Below are 24340 nucleotides of genomic sequence, written 5' to 3'. Positions count from 1 at the left end.
TTTATATAAATGCAATATTATATCAATGCTATTTCCACAATGTTAAATTTATGATGCTTGCATGCAAAATTGGATTAATTCCTATTCTCAGCACCTAGACGCACATATACTGGAGTATCTATATATATATTTCTCTTACACGGCACCAAAAAAAAGCCTCATTACAACTCCCCGAATGGCAACGTTAGAAAATCGGCCAATGATTGCTGAGAAAAATGTCACATGAGGTGGCTCAACATATAGCGCTTTTAAAAATGGAAACAATAACCAGAGTGAGCATTATCAGGATGTTCAATTCAGATTCATGCCCTAAAAACATGATAATATTTAATTTAAACTCAATTGGGTATAATATGAAAAAAACACAACTACTTCGATTTAGTAGGAACAACATATGACGCAATGCTAAACGAATAGAATTTAGTTGTTGTTTATTTAGTTATTGTTATTAGTAGTTGTTGTTACTTGTTTTAGTTGTTGTTGTTTATTTAGTTTCAATAACTTTTCTTTATAATGCAATAAAATCTGGCGAGCAGCTATTTAAACGATCGAACACTTCGTTTGTTTATTTGTGGCTTGAAATTAGGCTCGCAGAAAATGCCGTTCATGGGTTAAATTTAGTAAGAACAACACAACCTGTGACGTAGGCTATATTATACCCAATTAGGAATTAATTTGGCTGGCCTTCTACATGACTATAAATAAGTCACAAGGTCAGACTTTTGAGAAAATCAGTTTAGTATTGACTAAACAAGTTTTTAGTCATGGACAACTTTATGTTGGTCTGTCAACAGTTAAATCATTTGACAGCCTTTCAGTTATTGCTCCAAGATGCCAAATCTATAATTGTGTTTTCAAAGAAATTCTAAATGCTTAGTGTAATTTCTTAGAGCTTTGCAGAAAAAAATGTTTTTTGGAAAAAATTTTATTGAAACTTCTATTGTCAGTAGGCAAGGGGAACAGCCAAAATCAAAACTTCCCGATTAGAAATGCAGCATGGCGACCTCCACGTAATATTTCTCGAGTAATGCTAACAGCCATGCATTTTAATTTATTGTATGTAAAACATCCTTATTTTGTTCTAAAATGTTATGTACTTTATCACAAATGTTAATTAATATAGAAATTGATTTCAATAATGCTGATCACCAAAAAAAAATTTTCATTTGGCGATAAAACAAATTTTTGTGTTCTTGAAAATGAAAGACTTTTTGAGGGTTATTATCTCACAAGGAAAAGTTAGGGTTTAAAGTTTATATTTTTAAATAATAAATTTTTTTTCTAAAACTTTCAGAATTTCTAGCATTAACTAATTTATTATACACATTTAGTTGAATTTAGGTGAGTAACTGCAATATTTGATAATTTATTTTGCTAATATGTTTCTCATTTAGCTAATGTTTTGATTTTTTCACCATGTACAATCTAAATAGCTAATATACTTTTTTAAAAGTCAATAAGAACATTGATAGAATTCTTCTACATAAGTACAATACTATGTCTTTAATGATAAAATACTATGCCTTTGATGATTGATAATATACTATGTCTTTGTGCTAGAACATTGTGTTCATTGGCGAGCGAGCGCAGCGAGCCATGGTTCACGGCGTGTACCACATAGGAATGCGTAGCAATTCTCGGGGGTTGGCGAGCGTTAGCGAGCAGGGGGCGGAGCCTCCTAGTATAATATAATACTCAAATAATAGTACGCATTGCTCAGCACTTATGAATATTCTTGGCCAAAACAAATGATTATGCACTGTTAATAAAACATACCAAAGAAGTTAAGTGCTTCAACATAAAATAATCCTCTCCTGATTACCATATAAGACATGGGCTCATTGGCAACAAAATTTGCGAATATTCACCCCTGTGGTAACCAAGCCATGTAGAGAGAGCTACTAGTAGCTCGTGGGGACATCTTTAGTACAATGCTTCAGCTGCCTAACTTTGATATCTCCACTGAGGTTGATAAGTCAAGTCCCGTAGTGGACTGATCGTCAAGACACGGTTCCCATCAGATCACCGAAGACAAGCATCACTGGCTGCGGTCAGTGTGCGGGTGGGTGACCACTTGGATCAGTCTCCGTAGGGACTAAGGGAGTGCGGTATTGGTCCTCGTTAAACTGTTCTACCGTAAAGTGTTCGACTTCGCGTGCAGGTCGTCGGGCTACCGAAGCGGGGGGGGGCATCCCCTCTGCAGAGGATCAAAATTGTGATGGCATGTCTTCGGATCATCCTCAGGGATGTTTCCCAGACCTTCGCCAATAGCCCATTGTGCAGCTCTAGTGCGACGTAAATGAACTACAACAAAAACGTTGATAAGCCAACTGTTATATTTTTTAAGTTGATAGTTTCCTTGGTTGATTGCTTCTTGCAATATTTAACAACGGTGCAGAAGCTTCATAATTTTGGTGAAAACTGGTTTTCACTTATTAAAAAAACACATTTAAAAAGAAATTTAAAAAAAACATCGAGCAATTTAGTTCTGTACTTATTAACTCTTTACACGGAAGTGTGCCTCTCTCACCATTGTGATCTTTAGGTAGTTTCTTTATTTACGTCACACTAGAGCTGCACAATGGGCTATTGGCGACGGTCTGGGAAACATCCCTGAGGATGATCTGAAGACATTCCATCGCAATTTTAAACCTCTTTCAGAGGGCATGTTTCCCCTTCTATGGTAGTCTAACGACCTGTGCTCGAAGTCGAGCCCTTTAGGATTGAACAGTTTAATGAGGACCGATACCGCGCGCCCTCGGTCCCTACGCAGGATGATCAAATTGGTCCTCCACCAGCTTACTGACTGCAACCAGTGATGCTTGACTTCGGAGTTCTACTGGGAACCATTATGATCTTTAAAATACGAAATAATCGTTGAAGTTTTCACAACTTCATGTTTATACTGCACAGAAACGACTAATAAGGTGTGTAAACGACTAATAAGTAAACGACTAATAACCACTTATTTTGTAACCTATATCTAATAAGGTGTGCATAAATATGGAGTTGTGTCTTCAAAAGTTCCGGTGTTTTTTTGCTATTTTTAATCGTTAGAAGAACTTTGAGCGCAAAAGATTTTGCTGGCCATATACGGAGGGAGCGAGTGTGAGGCAGAACACATACGGGAAGTGAATCCCCATACATTTGCATTAGAATGCGCAAAGGAAGCCAGTGAAGCTTTTATCAAGTAGTAATAATAATCAAATTAATAACCCCACCAAAAAAAATTTAAAAACATCCACCCCAAAGAAATTCAAACTAATGTTTGCAATACTTCTTGGATAGTATACGAGGCGGGAAAAAAAAAAGGTTGCCAGTAGGCTATGTGCAATATTTTCATTTAAGAATTCTTTGCGAGGGTGTTATTAAATTTTGTCTACTAACATTTTTCTGTTTTCTAAGGAAATTGGCATTCAGTGAAGGAATATATTGAGAGAGTTTTGAAAAATTTAAGTCATCTCTTAAAGATTGATTTCTAACGTATTATGAAGCATTTGCAAATAGATCGCAATATTTGGGGTATCTGAAAGTAATGTCGTTTCTGTGCATTTGATATTTGCAATCAAGATTTTATTTTTAATCAATAATGTACCCAATAATGTATGCAACAACCTTTCAACGTCGGATCGAAAATGAATCAAAATTTATCGATAAAAATTAATTGGTCATAAAAATGACTAATAAATTTTTAATGCTCCGAAACGACATCAGTTTCCGGTCCCCCGGATATTTCTTTCTGTACAGTGTCAAGTTTATTTAACAAGTGATTTAGTGCTGTGCACCATACTGGTGATGCATAAGTGGTTATCGGTCTTATGGTTTGTAGACACAGTAATTTCTTTAGGTGACGTGGCAGATTTGAGTGTTTTCCTATGAGTGGTCTTAGAGCTTTGAGAGCTCCCCTGGTTTTTGAGATGATGTCCTTTATATGGCCATTCCATGCAAGTTCTTTATTTAATGTCAGGCCGAGATATTTAGTTTTCTGCTTCACTGGAACAGTTAGGTTGAAGATTTGTGCACTTTCAGAGAATTTTGCTAAGATTTATTTTAATTTTAAGAATAATTATTCACTTTGTGCACTTGTTCTATAGAGTTAATCGTTACCAGGCTGTACGCAGAGTAGAAAGTAGGCGTTACTTTTCATAGCAAAAACTCTTTTGCACTTTGATTGGAGCAGGAAATGCTGTTTGCTTCTAAAACGAGTCTATAAATAAAGGTTACGCCCTCTCTTTAATAAACTATGGATATTACTTTATATATTTCTCCCTCCGTATATTATTCCAAATATTTCTCTCTGTGCTTTATTCCATATATTTTTTCTGTAGCAAGCTATTAATTATCTAATCACGTATTACAATTTTCTGTAGTTACGATTATCCATTCAAGTTAAAATAAATAAAATCATAACTACCACTAGAAAGTATTGTTTTAATAAATTAGTTATATAAACGACTAAATTCAGTAATGTATATGTGTGTGACTGTGAGTTTGCATTAGGGGCGTCGAACTGGGTGCTTGGTCACTCCCTCCGCTCCTGGGAAGGTCTGAGGAAAGAGCAGCTTCAGTTTCGTGACGAAACCATCTGTAAGAGGATGGCGAACTTACCAGCAACGTTGATCTTGGTAGTTTGAGTGTGATGTGACAATTGTCGTTGATTCTGTAAATCTGCCTTGATCTTGGAATTGGTTGGCTGCTGGGATCACAAGTGCGATATGCAAAGCTTGCGTAGATTGTAAGCAACTCAATTCAGACTACTCCACTTTCACACATGAATTTTTGATTTCTTTAAAAACTTACTTATTTTCTAGAATGTCTAAATTTTAACTAAAGCTCTTTGTTCGGTAAAAATTCAATCGTTTCCCGTTGGCACTTTTTTAAAATTTTATTTTCCTTCATTTTCCTACTGTACTTGATGAAACTTATTTTTATTCTAAAGAGATTAAATATTAAAAGGAGCTAAGATCACATTATTTTTTTTCTTTCAACTTTTTAAAATTTCTTTTTTCTTATAATAGTAAGTGATCAAATTTTAATTTGAATTTTGTGTCAAATAAAAACTCGAATTTCAATTTTTTTACAGATCGTTGTTAAGTTTAACTCTTAGTCGAATTTTTCATTAATGAGCTAACTGACACAAAACTGAAAAAAAAAAATTTAACCAAAGGGGTGGGGGGGGGGGAGTTTTTAAAAACCAAGTTTTTCAAGTTCACTAAAAGAGATTTCATTCATAAATGATCATTTCATTTATCATTTAGATTTTTCTTATAAATGATGGAAAATAAAACTAAAAAAGTCTTTTTAAGACTTTTTTAGTTTCACACCCAGGAAACCTGATATTTTTTATAAATGATGGAAAATAAATGATGATGGAAAATAAAACTAAAAAAGTCTTTTTAAGTTCAATAAAAGAGACTTTTTTAGTTTTATTTTCCTTCATTTATTTGCTGCACTTGATCAAATTTATTTTTATCCTAAAGTGATTAAACATGAAACTGAGCTGAGGGCACACAGTTTTTTACTTTGATCTTTTAACTTTTTAAAATTTAATTTTCCTTATTTGAACTGTATGTCAAGAAAAAGAAAAAAAGCTCAAGTTTCACTTTTTTACAAACCTTTGCAAAGTTCAGCACTAATTCGAATTTTGCTCATTTTGTATATTTAATGAGCTAATTGTCACACACACAAGAAAAAATCTCTTATCAAAGGGGGGTGAAGTGGGAGCTTAAATAGACCAAGTTTTTTAAGTTCAGTAAAAAAGAGGAAATTGATTTTGTTTCTGTCACACTTAAGATAATTGCAGGAACCGAGGGACGGAGAGGGTTTTATCCCCCCTCACAATTTATAAACAAAAGAACACAGCCAATTTTAAGATTACAATTTTTCACTTATTATTGATGTAGTTAAATTTACATTTGAAAAAATATTTTTTTTAAGATTGAATTTTTTAAAAAAAAATGTCTAATTCAAGCAAGCTTTAACATTTCTATGTTGAAGACAAGGATGAAATCATTCTAGAAATAGAATTGATATGTAATAAAAATTAGTAAGCATAAAAAAAAAGAATATGTTTTTCTTTCTTTTGTTAGAGTAATGGTCTCGAAAATAAGGTTTTTATTCTCCAAGAAAATGTCTGAAACCTTCTATCATATCATTAACGGAATAATGAATGATATTTGAAATATTAATTAAGTGAGATTCAGAGACTAGATAAATTTAAAACTAGAAATAATATTTATCCGCAATTCATTAAGAATATTCACTTTATTTTCTTTAGTTGTGATTATTTTCATATCTATTTAATTTAATGATATTTTGAATTTCGTGTAATTATTTAAGGTACTTTTCAGGACAGACTTCCGTATACTCACTTCCTTGTAGCTACGTCCAGTTTTCTTAATAACTATTTCAGATGCACTTCGAATTTTATTCTACAACGATCATGCAACTGCTATTTTCGATCATGCTATTTATTATGCTCAATCTTATTTATTCGAAAAATACTATTAATACTAATTTATAGATTTTAGTGTAGAATTCGTTGATATAAAACTGCTCGTAAATCTGATCCCTACTAAATTAAAATAATTTGAATTTATAGCCTTTAATATTGTAATTTGTAGATCTTATTGAACTAAAGTAACTTAGAACCTTAGTCGTAGATCTAAAATAGTTTATAGACTTGATTTTCATTGAATTTTTGAAAATAACTTATAGCTTTTAGTACTATATATAGTTTTATATAGTTTTATAGCTTTTTACAGTTTGTAAATTTAAAACGTTTTATAGATTTTTTTTTATTAAAATAAATTATAATTACTTGTATAGTAATTTATTGTACTTAAGAACTCATAGATTTTATTAAATTTAAAGTAATTTATGATATCAGTATATAGCTTTAGTAATCATGATCATCACAGATCTAAAACAGTTTAAAGACTTGAAAGTATTTTATAATAATATATTCATAGTCTTTAGAATAGCAGTCCGAATTTCAAGTTAGAATAGTTTAGAATAGATCCTTTTGAATAAGAGCTACTAATAATATCAAATAAAAGCCTTTAGCGCAGTAGTTCGTAGACTTCATTGAATAATTTTATAGCCTTTTAAACCATAGTTTGGAGGCTTTAATGGAATTAAATTATTTATAAATAATTGAAGCTAATGATTAAATAGATGATTGTGATTTATAGCGTTGAGTGTAAGAGTTCCTACATCAAAAACAGTTACTAGGTCTGATATCTTTTGAATTAAAAACGTGATATATTTAGAATGAGTATTAAGGGTGGATTGAGAATCTTAATCTTACTTTTGTGTGTTCTAAAATTTTCCTTCGGTCTCAATAATTCAAGTCATCTAGCATCTGTATCGAGGGAATACTTCACGAAGAACACTTCGTTTTCACGAACTAATAATGACCATCAAGATATTGCCAGAAAGTGGTCAGAAGCCGAAGTAAAATTAAAGCACGCTGTATCAGCCGCACTTAAAAGTCTTTTGTCTCGCATTGCACGATCTGATGAGAGTTTGAACTTATCACCCAACTGTACACAAGCCATGATAAATTTCTATGCGGGACTGAAACAGTTAAAGTTCTGGGCATTCAGAAGTAAGTACGTTTGGTATCTGTTTGATTGTCTTTAAATTCTTCCTAAATCAAATGATGTTTGAGAGTTCTGAATGCGTAACTGGAGATTTAATAGTTTTATTAAGAACCTGCGAACTTTTCATTGGAATCATGGCATGATTTTTGCCTAAAGCCTTAGCTCTATGATCCCTGGTGAATCAGAAAAATAAGTAGAAAGTTATTAAAATTATTATTGATATATATTTTTTAAGTCTGGAAAAAAAATTCCAGAAAAAATGCAGCATTTATTTCATATTGAAACGGCTATTTATTTGCTGTTATTACGTTGTTTTCTTACTAAATCTAGAAAAATTATAACTGAAAAAAAAATGACTATGAAAAGCCTGCTTTCAAAATTATAAGACCAAAAATTATAAAATTATAAGACCAAGAATATTTATCCTGCATAAAAAATTTTGCTAAAAACAATTAAATGAAATAAACGCTAGGGAAAAACATGCTAGTCAATATGCGTTTATTTATTTTTTGTTAATGTTTTCTTAATGTAACTGTACTTATAAGTAAGTTAGTTTTAAAAGATTTAGATAAGGGCCCAGAAAATTTTATGGGCATAAGGGGCTCATATTTGTCCTGATCATTTTATGCGCATTATCTATTTCTTTTAACTACAAATATTTAAACTTTTTTCATCTCTTAAATAACTTCATTAAAATTGCAAAATTCAAAATTTTCAAATTCATGCTCTAATTATATGTTGCTATACGATCATGTTATATTACTTAATGTATTTAACATGGAACTTTTTTGCTTTGTTCCGAAAAGAAATTTTTTTTTTTTTTTGCAAACGTGAAAATAATATTCCCCCTAGTGCTACAGATAATTTTTTTTTTAATTTTCCTTAAGAATTGTCTATTAGAATTATGAGTTAACAAGAATTGTAATAAATATAAGTTCAAATTTACTAATACTATATTGCAATTTGCACTTGTTTTAAAGAATTCAATGGCACTTCATAAATAAACACAAGTTTTTTTCTAAGTAACGACCAAGGAGCCTCTGACAGTTCTGTGGCTAGGGTCACCGCCTTTCTTGATCACGTCCTAATTGATGGATTAGATACTAAGGTAATTTTAGAGCATCAAGGATTAAGGTCACAATCTTTGAAAAACTCAAATACGTTTCGTGACTAATTGTTATTTTATTTACTTATTTGCTTAAAGTTTAATTTTTCTCTATCAGGATTTACTGCACCGCTCTTCAAAAACTGTTTTGTTTTATATTTGTACACAAAGTTCTTGAAATTTTTATTCGTTGGACGTTAAAATCAATTACGTTTGAAATCTATTACAGTAAAGTACTGATTATCCGAACGCCGATTTACCGGATGATTTAATTATCCTAATCTTTCAAAGACCATGTGTTTTTCCCACCTCCTTCTTCTTCAAAGGAAAAAAATTCGTGAAAATAAATCTTTATTTTTAGAATATCTGAAAGAGGCCGAAAAATGCCTTCTTTTGCCCCAAGATGACATTGATAAGAACATCACGCTCTTTCTGCCCAGTTTTTACTGTGTTCTAATAAGAGTTGTAATTAGAGTGTGTAGAGTCTAATAAGAGTATGCAGTTTCTAATAAGAGAAGAAATTTCTAATGAAATTTTAAAATTTCAAAAAATTAGAACTTTTAAACATGTTATCACAGGCATTACTACAATTTCCAATCCTAAGCTGAAAATTGCGACGGGAAGGTGCTTAAAATAATCTCGTAGCCGTTTGTTAAAATTGTCCTATTATCCGGGCTTTTCATTATCTGGATCGGCTTTGGTCCAGATCGATCTGCATAATCGATGCTCTACTATACTAAATTTCATAAAATATTTTTCGACAAGGTATTTTTTGCATTTTAAAGTTTAATTTTATAAGTTTAATTTTAATTTTAAAAAGACTCCTTATTCTAGATAGGTAGGTAAGTATTTTATTTACGTCGCACTAGAGCTGCACATTGGGCTATTGGTGACGGTCTGGGAAACGTCCCTTAGAATGATCCGAAGACATGCCATCTCAATTTTGATCCTCTGCAGAGGGGATGGCTCACCTGCTTTGGTAGCCCGACGACCTGCGCGCGAAGTCGAGCACTTTACGGTAGAACAGTTTAACGAGGACCGATACCGTACACCCTCGATCCCTACGTAGATTGATCAAAGTGGTCACCCACCCGCTTACTGACAGCAGCCAGTAATTCTTGACTTCGATGTTCTACTGGGAACCGTGTCTTTACGATCAGTCCACTGCGGGACTCCTCATTCTAGAAGAGAAGAGTATTCAAATAAAAAGCTTTCAATAATCCATTCCGTATCTTCCAGTTTCAAAGTTGGGTAATTTAACTTGAGCTGGGTGGAAATAGTCGACTCTTCTTAATGCCACTCCTTTTAATACACTTTTTCAGTGCTGGATTCATCTGGCAAGATACCAAGTGGATTATTCAGTGGAAGTATCAACACACTAGGTGATTACGATGGTTGCATAAGTATTATTGGCCCTCGAAAGATCCAAGGTCAGTACTGTGTTTTGGAGCTGTTTCCTACATTGCCTCCTAGGAGGCCTTTCTTCGCTTACCCAAATGGAATACCAGAATTCATCAACATCTCGCAGCCTGATTCAGTAAGACTTCATAACATTTTTAATTCTTGTTTTTCTTAATTACTTTCACGTCCTCTTTAATCGAACTAGATAGTCTCTGATGAGGAGCAATCCTCATTAGACATGCATAGTTTTAACCATAGAGAACAGAAGAGGAGGGGGAGTAAAGTTCCTAAAAGGGAGTGGGTCAAAAACTCTTTGGAGAGGTGTTTTTCAGTAAACTTTGTGTATATATATATATATATATATATATATATATATATATATATATATATATATATATATATATATATATATATATATATATATATATATATATATAACGGTCAAAACGGTTGTAATACAAAAGTTAAATAGTTTTGTATTAATAAAAGAATTAAAACTCTTTCGTTTTCATAAAATGTCTTTGTTAAAGAATAAGCGTAGAGAGATTCTAAGATTCCATTTTGGAAATTCAAGGCTGAAAACATATCATTGAAATATAAATAGATTTATATTTCAAAGGAAGAGTTATTTTTAGAATCGTTCCCTCTTTCACTCCCATATAAGGAAGCAGTAAATGATTTTCCTTAATGCGTAAGGTTACAAGGAATGTACGAAGTGTGCCTTTTTACCTCAAATCTGTGTTGGTATAAAACGTAAGAACACATAGTTTTGCGTGTTCCTTTTCATCATGATGTGATCCTGATAAGCTGTTCCGGAATTGTCCGGAGTCTTGTCCACTCCCCCTCCTTTGCAGGAGTGGGGACGTGAACTGTTATCAATACCAGCCTACCTCTAAATAAACCTGCTTAGAACGTCTGATGGCTTACGACTGCATTATTTCAAGCTAAATACAACACTGATAACAGGGTTGTAGCCCTGTTATTACATATATATATATATATATATATATATATATATATATATATATATATATATATATATATATATATATATATATATATATATATATATATATATATATATATATATATAATGTCCTAGCTTAATGAGATGCAGTGTATATTATATCCGACCGAATTAAGAGGCACATCCGATACATACATTATGCGTTCTACGTTGTTTTATAAAAGCACTTTTTGCATTGTTATATAATTGGGTATGCTCTCTTCGGAATATTAAATTTTTTAAAGACACTATATCGAACAATGCCGGCGATTTCAGCACTGTCTTTAATTTGCACTTGCTGGAAGATAATCTTAGATTGAGCCCAGTTACTGCCATTTTACTATCTAACGCCTGTCTGTCAATTTACTATTTTAAAAAAATCTAATTCGTTATGCTTTCTCGAATACTATTACCTTATTTTCGCTCAACTTCAGCAGGGGATTAACTCTACACTGAACATGCGTACAGCCTCGCGGGAGAGAAGGGTCCCCATGTTAGATTCCTTAAGTAACCGTTGTTTAGACATGTGCTTAATTGCATGCTTAGCCTGTCACACATGTTTTTGTATTAGCCTTGATCTTGTACATATTTTCACGCTGTTTTACACAAACTTTTGTATATCGCTCTCACGTTACCTAGTACATTGTCCGTTTTTCGTGTCATTTATTATTCAACCGGATTTATTTTAATTGTTTATTTAATGTAGCATTCATAGTTGTTAACCCATTTGGATGCTGATTCACACAACTCTGGTGTGTCCTTCCAGATCTCTAGGATTGTACTTGTGTACGTCCCCCTTTCTCTTTTTTTCCTTTCATTATTCATAATTATTTACCTACTTATATTGCTTTCAATTACCCGACTCATATTATCCACGTATTCGACTGCAGACGCCGACATCCTGCAATCGTCGTGAATCGTGAATGTTATTTACGGACAGAATTTTCTGATGGACTTTCTATCCTGTGGTGTATGCAATTTTGAGTGAGACAGGAGTTGGAAGTAGGCGTTACTTTACATCTTATAAGTGTTCTTCCAAGCTGAATAAACAAATATAAAAATATTATTTTAGTTTCCACCACTCATTTCTTTAGTAATTTTCTTATAAGAATTAATATTTTCCTAGATTAAGTATAAAATGACAAATCATAAAAATTACAGTTAATAGTCGAAAGTCTGCTGCACGTATCATGGTACGGATGCGGTGGATTATAACAAATAAAAATGTTCTATTCGTTTTATAATTTTACCTTTTGCCCTTCCACTCATGGTTGTGATGTTACGTAGATTGGTTTCAGTGATCAAATCGAACAGAAAACAATCTGATGGCTGTTGCCCTTCATTTAAAAGCATAACGGTCATGCTACCGGAAGTGGAACATATGAGAGATTTGTTCTTGAGATGCATCGATTAAAGGGGTTGGTATCATACTATAATGCAACCATTGCTTGTATCTATATCCAAGGGGGTGATACAAGTGGCTAAATATGTAAAAAGTGGTAGAAACTGAAATCATTCTTAATTATTTAATTTCTCTTTAATATTCCATCATAACTATCACTTAGATTTCAAATTATTGATAATTAAAACAAAAGCATTCTTGTTTGACCCTTCGGATGATATAATCCGTGATAATTCGAATTTCAGCCCAATTACCGCCTTTTTATGCTCAGACTGCATACTATCAAAATACTATTAACTTTATCATACAACTCTACTCAAGGGGATCTCCCAATTCCAAAGAAGATTTTCACTTCAAAACTAAAGATTTACTTCTTTAAGGACTTGATTTGTCGTTACAACTTCAAAGATAATTAGGACCTCATAGAATACGACAAAACAGAATCGATTAGAGGCGCTTCGCGCCAAACGTCGAGATAACCCCAATATCCAGCATTTGACCCTTCGGATGTGCACGCATTATTAATGAGAAGGTGTGATGAAGTTCTCACAATTTCCTGCTTGGAGTTAGCATTCCCCTCTTAGTAATGGAATACTCTGAGACCCCAATTTATCTGAATAATTTAAATGCTTTTATGCTAACACTTAATAGTACATCATAACACATACGTACATCATACATAATTACACATCATAATAGTGAAAAAAAATTCTTTTTGATTGTAATCTAATCAATATTAATCCGATGTAAGTTTTTTGTTTTACCTTAAGGTTTGTGTAGTCTTTTCCAATTTTCATTAACAAGTAACCACTAATTTCACCACAACTAACTTCACTCAATTTTCACAACTTGGATTCAGCATCTATCACTTTAGAACTAAAGCGGCCTCATTTGTAGTTTTCACCTTCATTCACTTTCAATAGTAAGCTGGGGGAAAAAATAGTTGCCAATTTTATTTTATTTTAATAAAATTCAGAATATTATGAGTCAGCACTTTTTGCATTTTTTGTCGATGGGGGCAACCCTGCGTATCTCCTTTGCTCAGATTTCGGAAACTTGAAACCTAAATTATTTGCCAGTAAAATATATATGAAATACTTGAAGAATAAGTAGGTTTATATACTCTTGTTTGCTCCTATGAAAGTTACAAAAAAATTATTTTACCTTAACGTCATAAACTGAAAATCGTCATCATAAACTGAAATGCATTATCGCCTACTTCCTACCACTCCCTACAAAGCAGAAAAGTGGTGACACTTAGTATTCATTTGAGTGATTTATTAAAAAAAAAATCATGTTTATTATTTATTTGCATAAGACTGTAGCTTGCAGAAAGAAACCATTTGGCAAATTTGAAATCAGCGATGCAAAAATATCTGAGACACTTTCAAAAGCGAAATTTATTGTTCGTGAAGCTAAATTGATGAAACAACTTTGCATAATTAATGCTATTTTTTCGTTCAATTGGCAAAATCATAGATGGTAGAGTTTAATGCTCCAGAGACAGAACGTCAGCAAACTCTAAGTATATATTTTACTAGCAAATTAACCCGTTTTGTCCCAACTTTATATATTGAAATGATACAAGAAGTGGTTTTATGGAAAAGGTGGTATAATATATTATCGAAATTAATTGGTTTTTCTATTGCTAGGGCATTCAAAAAGTCTTTGATAGATCAAAAAATACTTGCTCCTTTTAATTCTAGATCTAGTCAGAAATAACTAAATCATTGTGGTATCTGAGAATCTTTTAATTCACCCAAATAAATGAAAATTCTGAAAAAAGTTTCCCACCACACTGAGTGTCTTAAGGAACTGTCCTAAATATATGACGCTGGGCGTTAACCGGTTAATACAACCTCTTTGCTCTTCTCGTGGAATTCGGGTCAAACGGAATAAAATAAAAATATGTATTAAATGCAATAATGCCGACGCATTAAAATTTCAATCTTAGATCTGCGATGCTAATCAAATATTTAATTTCAAAAAAGCGAAGTTTATTGACCTGGAAGCTAAACTGACAAAACAACTTTGCATAATTAATGCTATTTTTTCGTTCAATTTACAAAATCATAGATGGTAGAATTTAATGCTCCAGAGACAGAACGGCTGACAAACGCTAAGTATAATGTACAAGCAAATTAATACAACCTCTTGCTCTTCTCATGGAATTCGGGTCAAACGGAATCAAATAGAAATTTGCATCAAATGTAATAATGCCAAGACATTAAAATAACAATCTTAGATCTGCGATGTTAATCAAATATTAAATTTCAAAAAAGCGAAATTTATTGACTTGGAAGCAAAGTTGACGAAGCAATTTTGTATAATTAATGATATTATTTCGTTAAATTTACATCCGATTAATCCGATGTATGTTTTTTGTTTCACTTTAATGTTTGTGTAGTTTTTTCCTATTTTCAAAAACAATTAACCACTAATTTAACAACTAACTTTATTCTATTTTCACCACTTAGAGTCAGCATCTATCATTTTAGTACTATGGCGGCCTCATTTGTACATATTTCTAGTTTTAATCTAATATTTAATCTTATATAATGCCAACACATTAAAATAACAATCTTAGATCGGCGATGTTAATCTAATACTATTATATTTCAAAAAGCGAAATTTATTGGCCTGGAAGCTAAGTTAATAAAACAATTTTGCATAATTAATGTCATTTCTTTTAAGTAATAACGTTCTGACCGTTTTAAAACTTTTCCCTTCAATTTCTGGTTGTGATTAGCAATGTGTCAATTGATTCACTGAAATGTCCGGTATTATGATACCAGTAAATAAATAAAAAAAATTTATGATAATTTTTCTATTTCTTATAATTTGCTTAATAACCAGTGGAAGTGCATTGTGTAATATATCTTAGCGCTCGGGCATCCTGCTATGCAGTTGATGCCTGAGTTCAATGTTAAGAAGAAGACGTGAATTCAGATGTAGCTTAACCACTCCTGAAATCGCCTAAGTTAAAGATCCGCCCATTTTTTATATTGACGGTCTTGGGGCATAATATTACGGATAAATTATATTAATTACTGATTTAGTTTCTGGCCTTACTATTTAATTTGATATTACTCCACAAGAGCTGTTTTACTACAAAAAGCTTATCAAGCACGGAGAGGCACTCGACGTTAATAACGATAATACAATGTAACATGTGTTCTTGTCTTTCTTTATAACAATAAATTTTATCTGACTCCATTTACGTATCAATAGCACATTTATTTAAGTCTTTCTGTTATAAATTTTAAAACTTACATTATAATTTATTAAATCTTTACATAATTTCAGTAACAAACAGGTGTTTATTTTTGAGATGCCTATTTTAATCAATTTATTGCAGTGGTTACAGTTAATAAAATAAGATACACGTGATAAAGATTAAATTATTAAATAAATATAAAATTAAAGTTAAAACTAATGAATAAACAAATTATAATTATTGTAACGCAAAAATAATTTAAGTTCAGTTTTAAAATATTGTAATTAGGAGCGCTGCATACAAGGCCATCAGCAGGCTTGTCATGTTGCCATCTTACGACTTCTTACCACAACATTACTCCCTTACCAGTAACTAAGTTTAGATGTTAGAAAATAGCCTTGAGAATTAATTTTTATACATATACATGGTGCTAATACAATCACAGCACATAATTTATATAGCCAATAAGCAAGAGAACTTATATATTTACATAGTGGATGGTTTAAACGGAATTTTTTGTTGTATATAGTTAACATATGTTATTTAGTTAACATAAACATCAATTAAACTTGATAAGTATAGATTAATTTGTAGTTTCAAATGAAATTCACATAATTTGAATGATATTGCTTTAAATTACGATTAATGAAACAAAGTAAAATTCACCTTATACACGCATGCCATCATGACTTTTGAAATATCACATAATTAACATTAACGATTATGGAGTAAATTTACATGAACATGATTAATCCCTAAATCTTACAGGTTTTTGAATTTTTCTACCTTTACAAGTAATTAAATTTTGGTCATTAATATGTACATTAAGAGAATTTTTGTCAGGGTCTTTCTTTGTATCTGGAGGTTCTTTTTCTACTAACAAATAGGAGGGCTTTAGCCTATCGATTGAAGCATTTACATTTTTTCCTTTAAGGAACATTGAGAAATACTTATCGTATCGTATACTTACCACAATAGAAAAAGGTCCTTCATATGCAGGTTCCAAACCTTTCTTTACTCTATAAACCCTAACAAATACATGTGTACACCATTTAAATTCATTGCAAACAAATACTTTTCGTGATGTAATAACAGGTGAGTTGACTGGTCGAAGTTGGACTATGAGACGCTGTAATCTAGTTACGAAAGTTTAAGGATCCATGTACAGCTCTGGCAGGGTCATCCATCACTCATAAAATATCCAATATTTTTAAACAAACCACCAGGGATGCAAACTGCTTCTCTTTCTGCGAGTGTTTTAAAAAATTGGTAACACAAGAAGAAGAAAAAATTTAAGAATAATTACGCCTACCCTTTAGGAGAGTAACCACAAAATAAAAAAAGTTTCATTTCATATGATGCTTTGCATTTTTTTATATGATTTTTGTGGAAAAAAGTACTTAACTAAGAATAACATAAATTTTGTTACTACAAATAAATTTTTACAAACAAGGTTCAAGTTGACATCTCTGGGAATAGTGGATTACTGTAAAAGAATGCGTTTTAATATAAATGTATTAACTCTAAGGAATCAAAATGTTGTTCAATTTAATTCATTCAACAGAGTTAATTGAGAACAATTTCTATATTTTATTTTAATTATGATCCAAACATAGCATCAGTTGCCTGATAAATATATTTAAAAAATCCCAATTATCTCTTCATTGTTTACAATATTTTCGTTAATGGAGAAATGAAGAAAGAGTTTCTTATTCGATGTCTAAATTTTTTTAAACCATTTAAGAACAAAAAAAAAAAAATTTTTTTTTTCAAATATGAACCACTTGTCAAGTGGAGCACCGTATCACTTTCATTTCCAAACCAGTACTTTTTTTTTTCTTAATTCATTCGAGTGAATACTAAGTCTCTCCATTTCTGCAATACGTAGGGTGGATAAAGAAGAAGAGGATAATATATTTCAATTTAAGACGCGATATTTTAACGTCAGACGTTTTTAAACATTCAGCCAAAAACGTGAACTAAAAACCCTTTAGATATACATCTGTATTTTTCCGAACGAAATTAGCGATAAATTTACAAACCTCACCAACGAAATATATACGGTCAAGTTTACTTCCGAATTCAAGTGCCTGAGTGTAATTATGTAGAAACTTGAGTAACTCGAGGAAAACATTTGTATCGGTAAATTAAAAAGAAGGAGAAAAACACATATTCTGATAACTTTCTATATTTATTCCTAGCACAAATCCTTTGTTGCTGTAACTAAAACAACTTAGCTTACATCAAAAGACAAGATCTCTAAAGATATTTTAGTAACCTCTAGAGATGAATAATTTATTTTATTTTATTTTCAAATGCATTTTATTTTGGAAAATTATTCCCTCTAAACATTAATCTTCTTTCATGATGTAAACAGTATGCGTGAAAAATGGACAGTTTTACTGTCTTTTTAAAATTGAATTGCCATCAATCTCTAACACCTACTTTCGCTTGAGTCAGCAGCTTTAATTGTCCCTGTTTGAAAAAGGTTTAGAAACTTACACTTCTATATTTCGCTAAAATTAAAGTAGAAAAAATTGCTTACACGCCGTTTGATATAAAATAATACAATCACCGCAACCGAATTAGGTAAGATCAAATATTTGCATAAATGCGATAAATTTGCTTTCGAGTGTAATTATTGTTGTAAGCATTGCAAGTATAAGAAAACAATCGTACCAGTAAATAAAACGAAAAGTATTTTTCAAGTTTTCTATCTCTTTGTTTCACCGTAAACAAGTTGTTTATCTGTTCATCTTAAAACTGTAAGAAAGTGAATTTGACCATAATTTTACCAGTAGTAAGAATAAAAATCATACTTTTGAGTGTTCTGTGTCTGAGCATGTATTATCAAAGATCATAAGGAAATAATCGGATGGCTAATAAAGCAATAACGGTCGTGGAACCGGAAAGTGGCAGAAATTCAGATCATTCTTAATTGTTTATTTTCCCTTTATTATTCAATAATAACTACCACTAGGATATATTCTCAAATTTTTGATAATTAAAACAAGAATTCTCGTTTAACTCTTCGGATGTGCATGTACTATGAATGAGTTCGTGTGATGAAGCTCTTTTAACAACTTCTTACATGTAGTTGGCATAGTAACGAAATACTCTGAGACCCCTATTTATCTGAATATCTTAAATGTTTTTATACTAACACTTCATCATAATAGTGAAGTGAAAAAAATTCCTTTTGATTGTAATCTAACCAATACTAATCCGATGTATGTTTAAAATCCCACGGATGTGCTCCGGACAGCAAATATATATTTTAAAGTGGTAGTTTATCAATTGTAATTCTTGGTTTAATAAATTCAATTTAATAGATCTTTATCCACCACTACTTCTAAATAATTCGCAAGCTTATATAATTCACCACTTTTTAATTCCTATGCGCCTAAATGCATTAGCAATAATAGTATAAAAAGAGATCTTAAAATTGATGACATCAACGTCTATATAAAAAATTTAAACCAAAATTTCTACGATGAAGCAAAACCCTGTACCACCAGCAAATTTAACTCACTCCTAGATATTGAATTAATTGACGACAACACTAAATTTAGCCCAATCACTGCCTTTTTCCTTAGGGATATGACGTAGCCCTAGCACACGAAATACACTCTCGATTTTTGGTGCTAAGCACCACCTCTTCCCCCCATCTCCAATCCACCTCACTACTCCTCATCATCGAATTACTACTACAGATGGATCGGTTAATGCCGCTTCGCGGCAGCGCACCGAGATTTATGTAATTTCTACCATTCTACCAATTCCTATGCAGAGAAGCCAACCTGCTCCGGACAGCAAATATATATGTTAAAGTGGTAGTTTATCAATTGTGATACTCTTTTTAATAAATTCAATTTGGTAGATTTTTATCCACCACTATTTCTAAATAATTCGTTGGCTTAAATAATTCACCACTTTAAAGTACGGATGTCGTTATCGGCTCCTCCCACTCTTTCTCACAATATTGATCAAAACAGAACAAAATAACCAAATCTACTCAGTAACCAATATTTGTGACCTTCCCGTGAAAATTGAAAGATTTCGTGGAGGGAATAGCCCAATAATGTTATAACTGCCAGAATTTCGGCCACACACAACGAATGTGCAAATCTCAACCAAGATGTCTAAAATGTGCCGCCGACCACCAGTGCCATAAGGATAAAACTTCACCACCTAAATGTTGCAACTGCGGAGAAGCACATACTGCAAATTACACAGGTTGCAGCAACCGTCCTCCCAGGAGAGGCCTTCGTGCAACTCCTGATACAATCCCATCAAGAACGATAGGTCAAGCCCATAGACTTGCATCAATTATCAAAGAACTTAAAGAACTCTTAAAAAACCGAGATGTATTTCAACTGCTGCAAACAATTATGAGGGAGACTACTCCGGAATAATTTCACTTTAGGACTAAAACTGAACTCTTCTCTGACTTTAAATATGCATCTCTATAAATTACAATTTAATAATCTTGAATGCTTCACACTAGATTACGCCACTAAGGCTTCGCAAAATTTGTAATTTCTTCCTGATTCTGATTACCGATTTTGTATATTCTTTGCTATCATCAACTCTGATTCCTGGCTCTGTAAATATTTATGCTTTCATCAATTTGTCTCCCGATTTTATATATACTTACGCTATCATCAACATTAAACACTCAATTTCAAATTTCTACTGATCATCAATGTAAATATCACAGATTAAGTTTGTATATCATGTTTTCATATCTAATCATGGCTATTTTCAATTTTCTTTGCAATTCATGTAAACCTTTGATCTAGTTGTACTTTCTAGTCATGGCAATATTATTATGTAACCATACTATCATATAACTCAAAATGACTATATACACTGTATTATTTTCATGATGGATGGGTTAGAGGACGCTGCGCGGCCTAGGCACCCAATTTATTTTAAATAAAGTAAGTAAGTAAGTACGGATGTCGTGTTATACCTTTTAAAAAGCAAGCAAAAATAGTGAAATATTTGCAAAATTTATTTTGTAGTTATTTACCGCTTTTTTAATTATTATGGCGTGACCGGAGCAGTTGGCATCTCTGCTTGCGTAGTCTTTCCCTATTTTTTTCATTAACGGCTAACCACTAATTTATCTACTAACTTCATTCTATTTTTACCACTTTGAGTCCGTATCTAAGTACCATACCGTAACTAAGTAAAATACCGTAATGCATAATGGTACTGCATGGAAAGAGAAGTCATTTTAACACTTCTGATGCTTATTATGCCGAAATGTCCGAAACTTATATTTACGTTGATAAAAAGTTGATGAAAATGATAAAAAGTTGAAAAAACACTTTTTTTGTATTATATGAAATCTTTAAGTATTTTGGCTAAACTCCACTTTAATTTTTTTTAAATAACAAAAAAAAAATCATCTTTGTGATTTTTTTCACGTTGAAAATTATGATGTTTTACATTAGGTGAAAAAAATTGTGTTGTCTCTAAAAAAAAAAGTTCTCGAATGAAAATCGTAAAAAAAATTTTTTTTCTCCCTAAACTAATTTGAGCAAAACATCTTTAAATGCTCGTATATATTTACTTACAGAATTTTAAAATTTTAACTACGTAGTTCCCCCCTTTTCCATCCATCTTTTTTGATGACTCCAAAATTTAAAAATTTGTTTTATAAGTGAAAAATTATAAACGTTAAAAACATATGAGCCGTCATCTATACTTAGGCCATTTTCTTAGTCAAATTTCAAAAAAGTACCTCTAATCAAAGTTTTGCCTGCAAGAAGTATCATAAAAGTATAAAAGTTTTCTTTTCTTCTTTTTTTTTTTGCAAAAAAGGGGGGAGGGGGAAAAAGAAAATAAATAAAATTATAAAAATTTTGAGATGTTGACTACGAGATTTTCTTTTAAATTCAATTGGAATGAGCCAAAGTGAAGAATTTTTAAGAGGGAGAAAACATCTCAATACATTAACGAATAGCAGAAGAGAAAAGAAAGGTTTGTCACATGACACTTGGTGTTTTTGTTTTTTTTTCTCCGCAAATGGTGTATGCGAACGTTGAGATCACACACGCAATAACATACACCATAGGGCATGTTTTCAAAGTAAAATTATCTAATAGGCTCTTCCGATTCTAACATACCGAATAAGCAAAACAAAAACAAATCTAACAAAATCTAAACTCACCAATTGGTGGAGTAACGGTAGCTATGATTGGCGGAGTTTCAATTAACTACAAAGATTCATAACATCCTTGCCGAATTTCACCAAAAATATAACGTTTCTCTCCTAGCGCGATAGTTTTTAAAAATTAGAAATTTTAACTTTTAAATTGTTAATACTTACTATACGAAATGCATACCTGCTAGCATATAGGCATTTGGCGTAAAATTTTATATTTAAAGTGGTCTAAAACGAAGTGGATAACATTTCTCTCTTAATTTTGCCTTTAGTGCGTAGCTAATTGTTTTACTTCAATTAGCAATTTATCAAAATGAATTATTATTAGCATTAATATTGGCGTTTTTTACACTTATTCCGCAAAAAATTACTTACATTTTTCTTTTAATTTTACTTTTCATTTCAAAACTTTTCTTTTATTGCCGTTAAGTTTAAATTACTTAGTATTATAAAAAAAACGTTTTCAAAATCATATCTATAAAAATATTAACGCGTGGTTTCAGCTAACCTTGAAAATATTAATCAGGTGATGTAGTCACATTGACCTTTCAGTTAACCTGTTATATTTAATTTTGAAAAAATAATTAAGTATTGCAGAACACGTAATAAACAACTTTTTTGATGAGAGCTATAAGCTAACAAACACCACTGGTGTTATCTTCAAAATATTTGACAAAACTCAATCGTCTATATCTTATTCTGTAATAACGGCTTCCGCTAAGCCAATGAGAAAATTCCATTCCTTAAATGTCTACGAATTTAAAAATCAGATTAAAAATCAAAAATCGGGTTTCGTAAAAAGTTCGCTGTTGTACTCATTCAGATTCAAGTTGTATTTCATATTCTTAGAATCTACCGTTCAATCAGGTATACCCGCAATCACAGGTATACAGCATACACTCCCTATTTTATTAAATTAAGACTCGGATCGTATATGAGATAAATAGACGAGAGCCTTCGGATGAACCGGTTAACGCCCAGCGTCATATATTTAGCACAGTTCTTTTTTTCAAAGACACTCATTGTGGTGGGAAACTTTTTTCAGAATTTTCATTTATTTGGGAGAATTAAAAGATTCCCCGATACCTCAATAATTTAGTTATTTCTGACTAGATCTGGAATTAAAAGGAGCAAGTAATTTTTGATCTACCAAAGACATTTTGAATGCTCTAACAATAGAAAAACCAATTAATTTCGATAATATATTATACCACCTTTTCCATAAAACCACTTCTTGTATCATTTCAATATATAAAGTTGGGACAAAACTTCAAAACAAGAATATCGAAAAACAAGACAAGATACGAGTCCTGCGTGTCCACTGACAAGGACAAGTGTTATGTAGAATGTAGGCGTTACTTTTCATAATGAACTTTTGTCCTTCATGTGAAATTAGTGACGATAAAGCATACCACTATATAAGTATTTTCAAAATTTTAAAGTCTATTGAAACTTCTAATACGATACTATAAGAATAAATCACTATTGAATGAAGGATAAGGAATAATGTAAGTTCTATGATTTCCACAAACGGATAGATCATAAGAACTAGAATTTATAATAAATATGTTTAATTCGAATCTATAATTTTTCACCTTTAAGTTAAGAATTGAGTAGTGTTTGGTTGAGGTAGAGGATGTAGGCGTTACTTTCCGTAATAAACGTTAAACCTACATTTTAAATTATTTATTATGAAGTACATCACTATTTAAATAATTTTTACATTTTCAAGCCGGAGAGCCATCGACGCGAAGATCTACCAGCACCTACTTCAAGACATCCACACCCTTCCTGTGGAAAATTCTACAATTTTTTTTTAATGCCAAAAGTCACCGAGGGCAAATTTTTACAGATGAAGAAGTACTTCACATAACCACATATAAAATTTTAGTAACTTTTACAATAGATAACCGTGCAAAGTAAAGTATTATTCAAATAGCTCTATGATTTCCACAAGTGGTAAGAGCAATATTTAGTAAATTGTAATTCTTGGTTGTTCTTAGTTTCTACAATTCTTGGTTTTGCTTATGTTAAATAAATCGGTTTCAATGATCAATTATAATAAAAATAGAAAAGAAAATAGCTGCTGCTCTTCATTATAAGCATAACAGTCACGCAGCCGTAAGTGGTAAATAAGGTGCGTCGATTATGGGGTTTGGGTTGGTACAGCAGGGACTCTGATGCAACGATTGCTTGTATCTGTATCCAGGGGGGAGGGGTTCCACAGGTGACTAAATATATAAAAAGTGGTAGAAGACTCAGATCATTCTTAATTATGTATTATCTATATTAGTTATCCAATCAGAACTACCACTAGGACTTAATTTCAAATTTTTGTCAATTAAAACAAGAATTCTCGTTTAACCCTTCGGATGTGCATGTACTATGAATGAGTTCATGTGATGAAGCTCTTATAACAACTTCTTACAT

At 31.7% G+C, this 24340-nt stretch overlaps 1 protein-coding gene and 1 non-coding gene across 2 annotated transcripts in view; both read left to right on the top strand.

Moving 5' to 3' along the window:
* Positions 1-4479: 4479 nt before the first annotated feature.
* LOC147813472 (Nuclear RNase P) lies at positions 4480-4769 on the top strand. Its single transcript, XR_015432800.1, has one exon.
* A 2503-nt stretch (positions 4770-7272) lies between these two features.
* The window catches only part of LOC139425143 (nose resistant to fluoxetine protein 6-like), a 78605-nt gene continuing 61537 nt past the window's right edge, over positions 7273-24340 (top strand). Inside the window, exons 1-2 of the mRNA XM_087160043.1 lie at positions 7273-7609; positions 10032-10246. Of these exons, the coding sequence (XP_087016169.1) occupies positions 7273-7609; positions 10032-10246 (552 nt within the window). The remainder of the gene's footprint in view (positions 7610-10031; positions 10247-24340) is intronic.

Source organism: Parasteatoda tepidariorum, chromosome 3, assembly GCF_982258835.1.
Source record: "Parasteatoda tepidariorum strain Cologne lab strain chromosome 3, Ptep-v5.0, whole genome shotgun sequence".
In the NCBI taxonomy this organism is placed as follows: domain Eukaryota; kingdom Metazoa; phylum Arthropoda; class Arachnida; order Araneae; family Theridiidae; genus Parasteatoda; species Parasteatoda tepidariorum.
The sequence above is the reverse complement of the archived record's forward strand: the minus strand, read 5'-3'. Positions and strand labels throughout refer to the sequence as shown.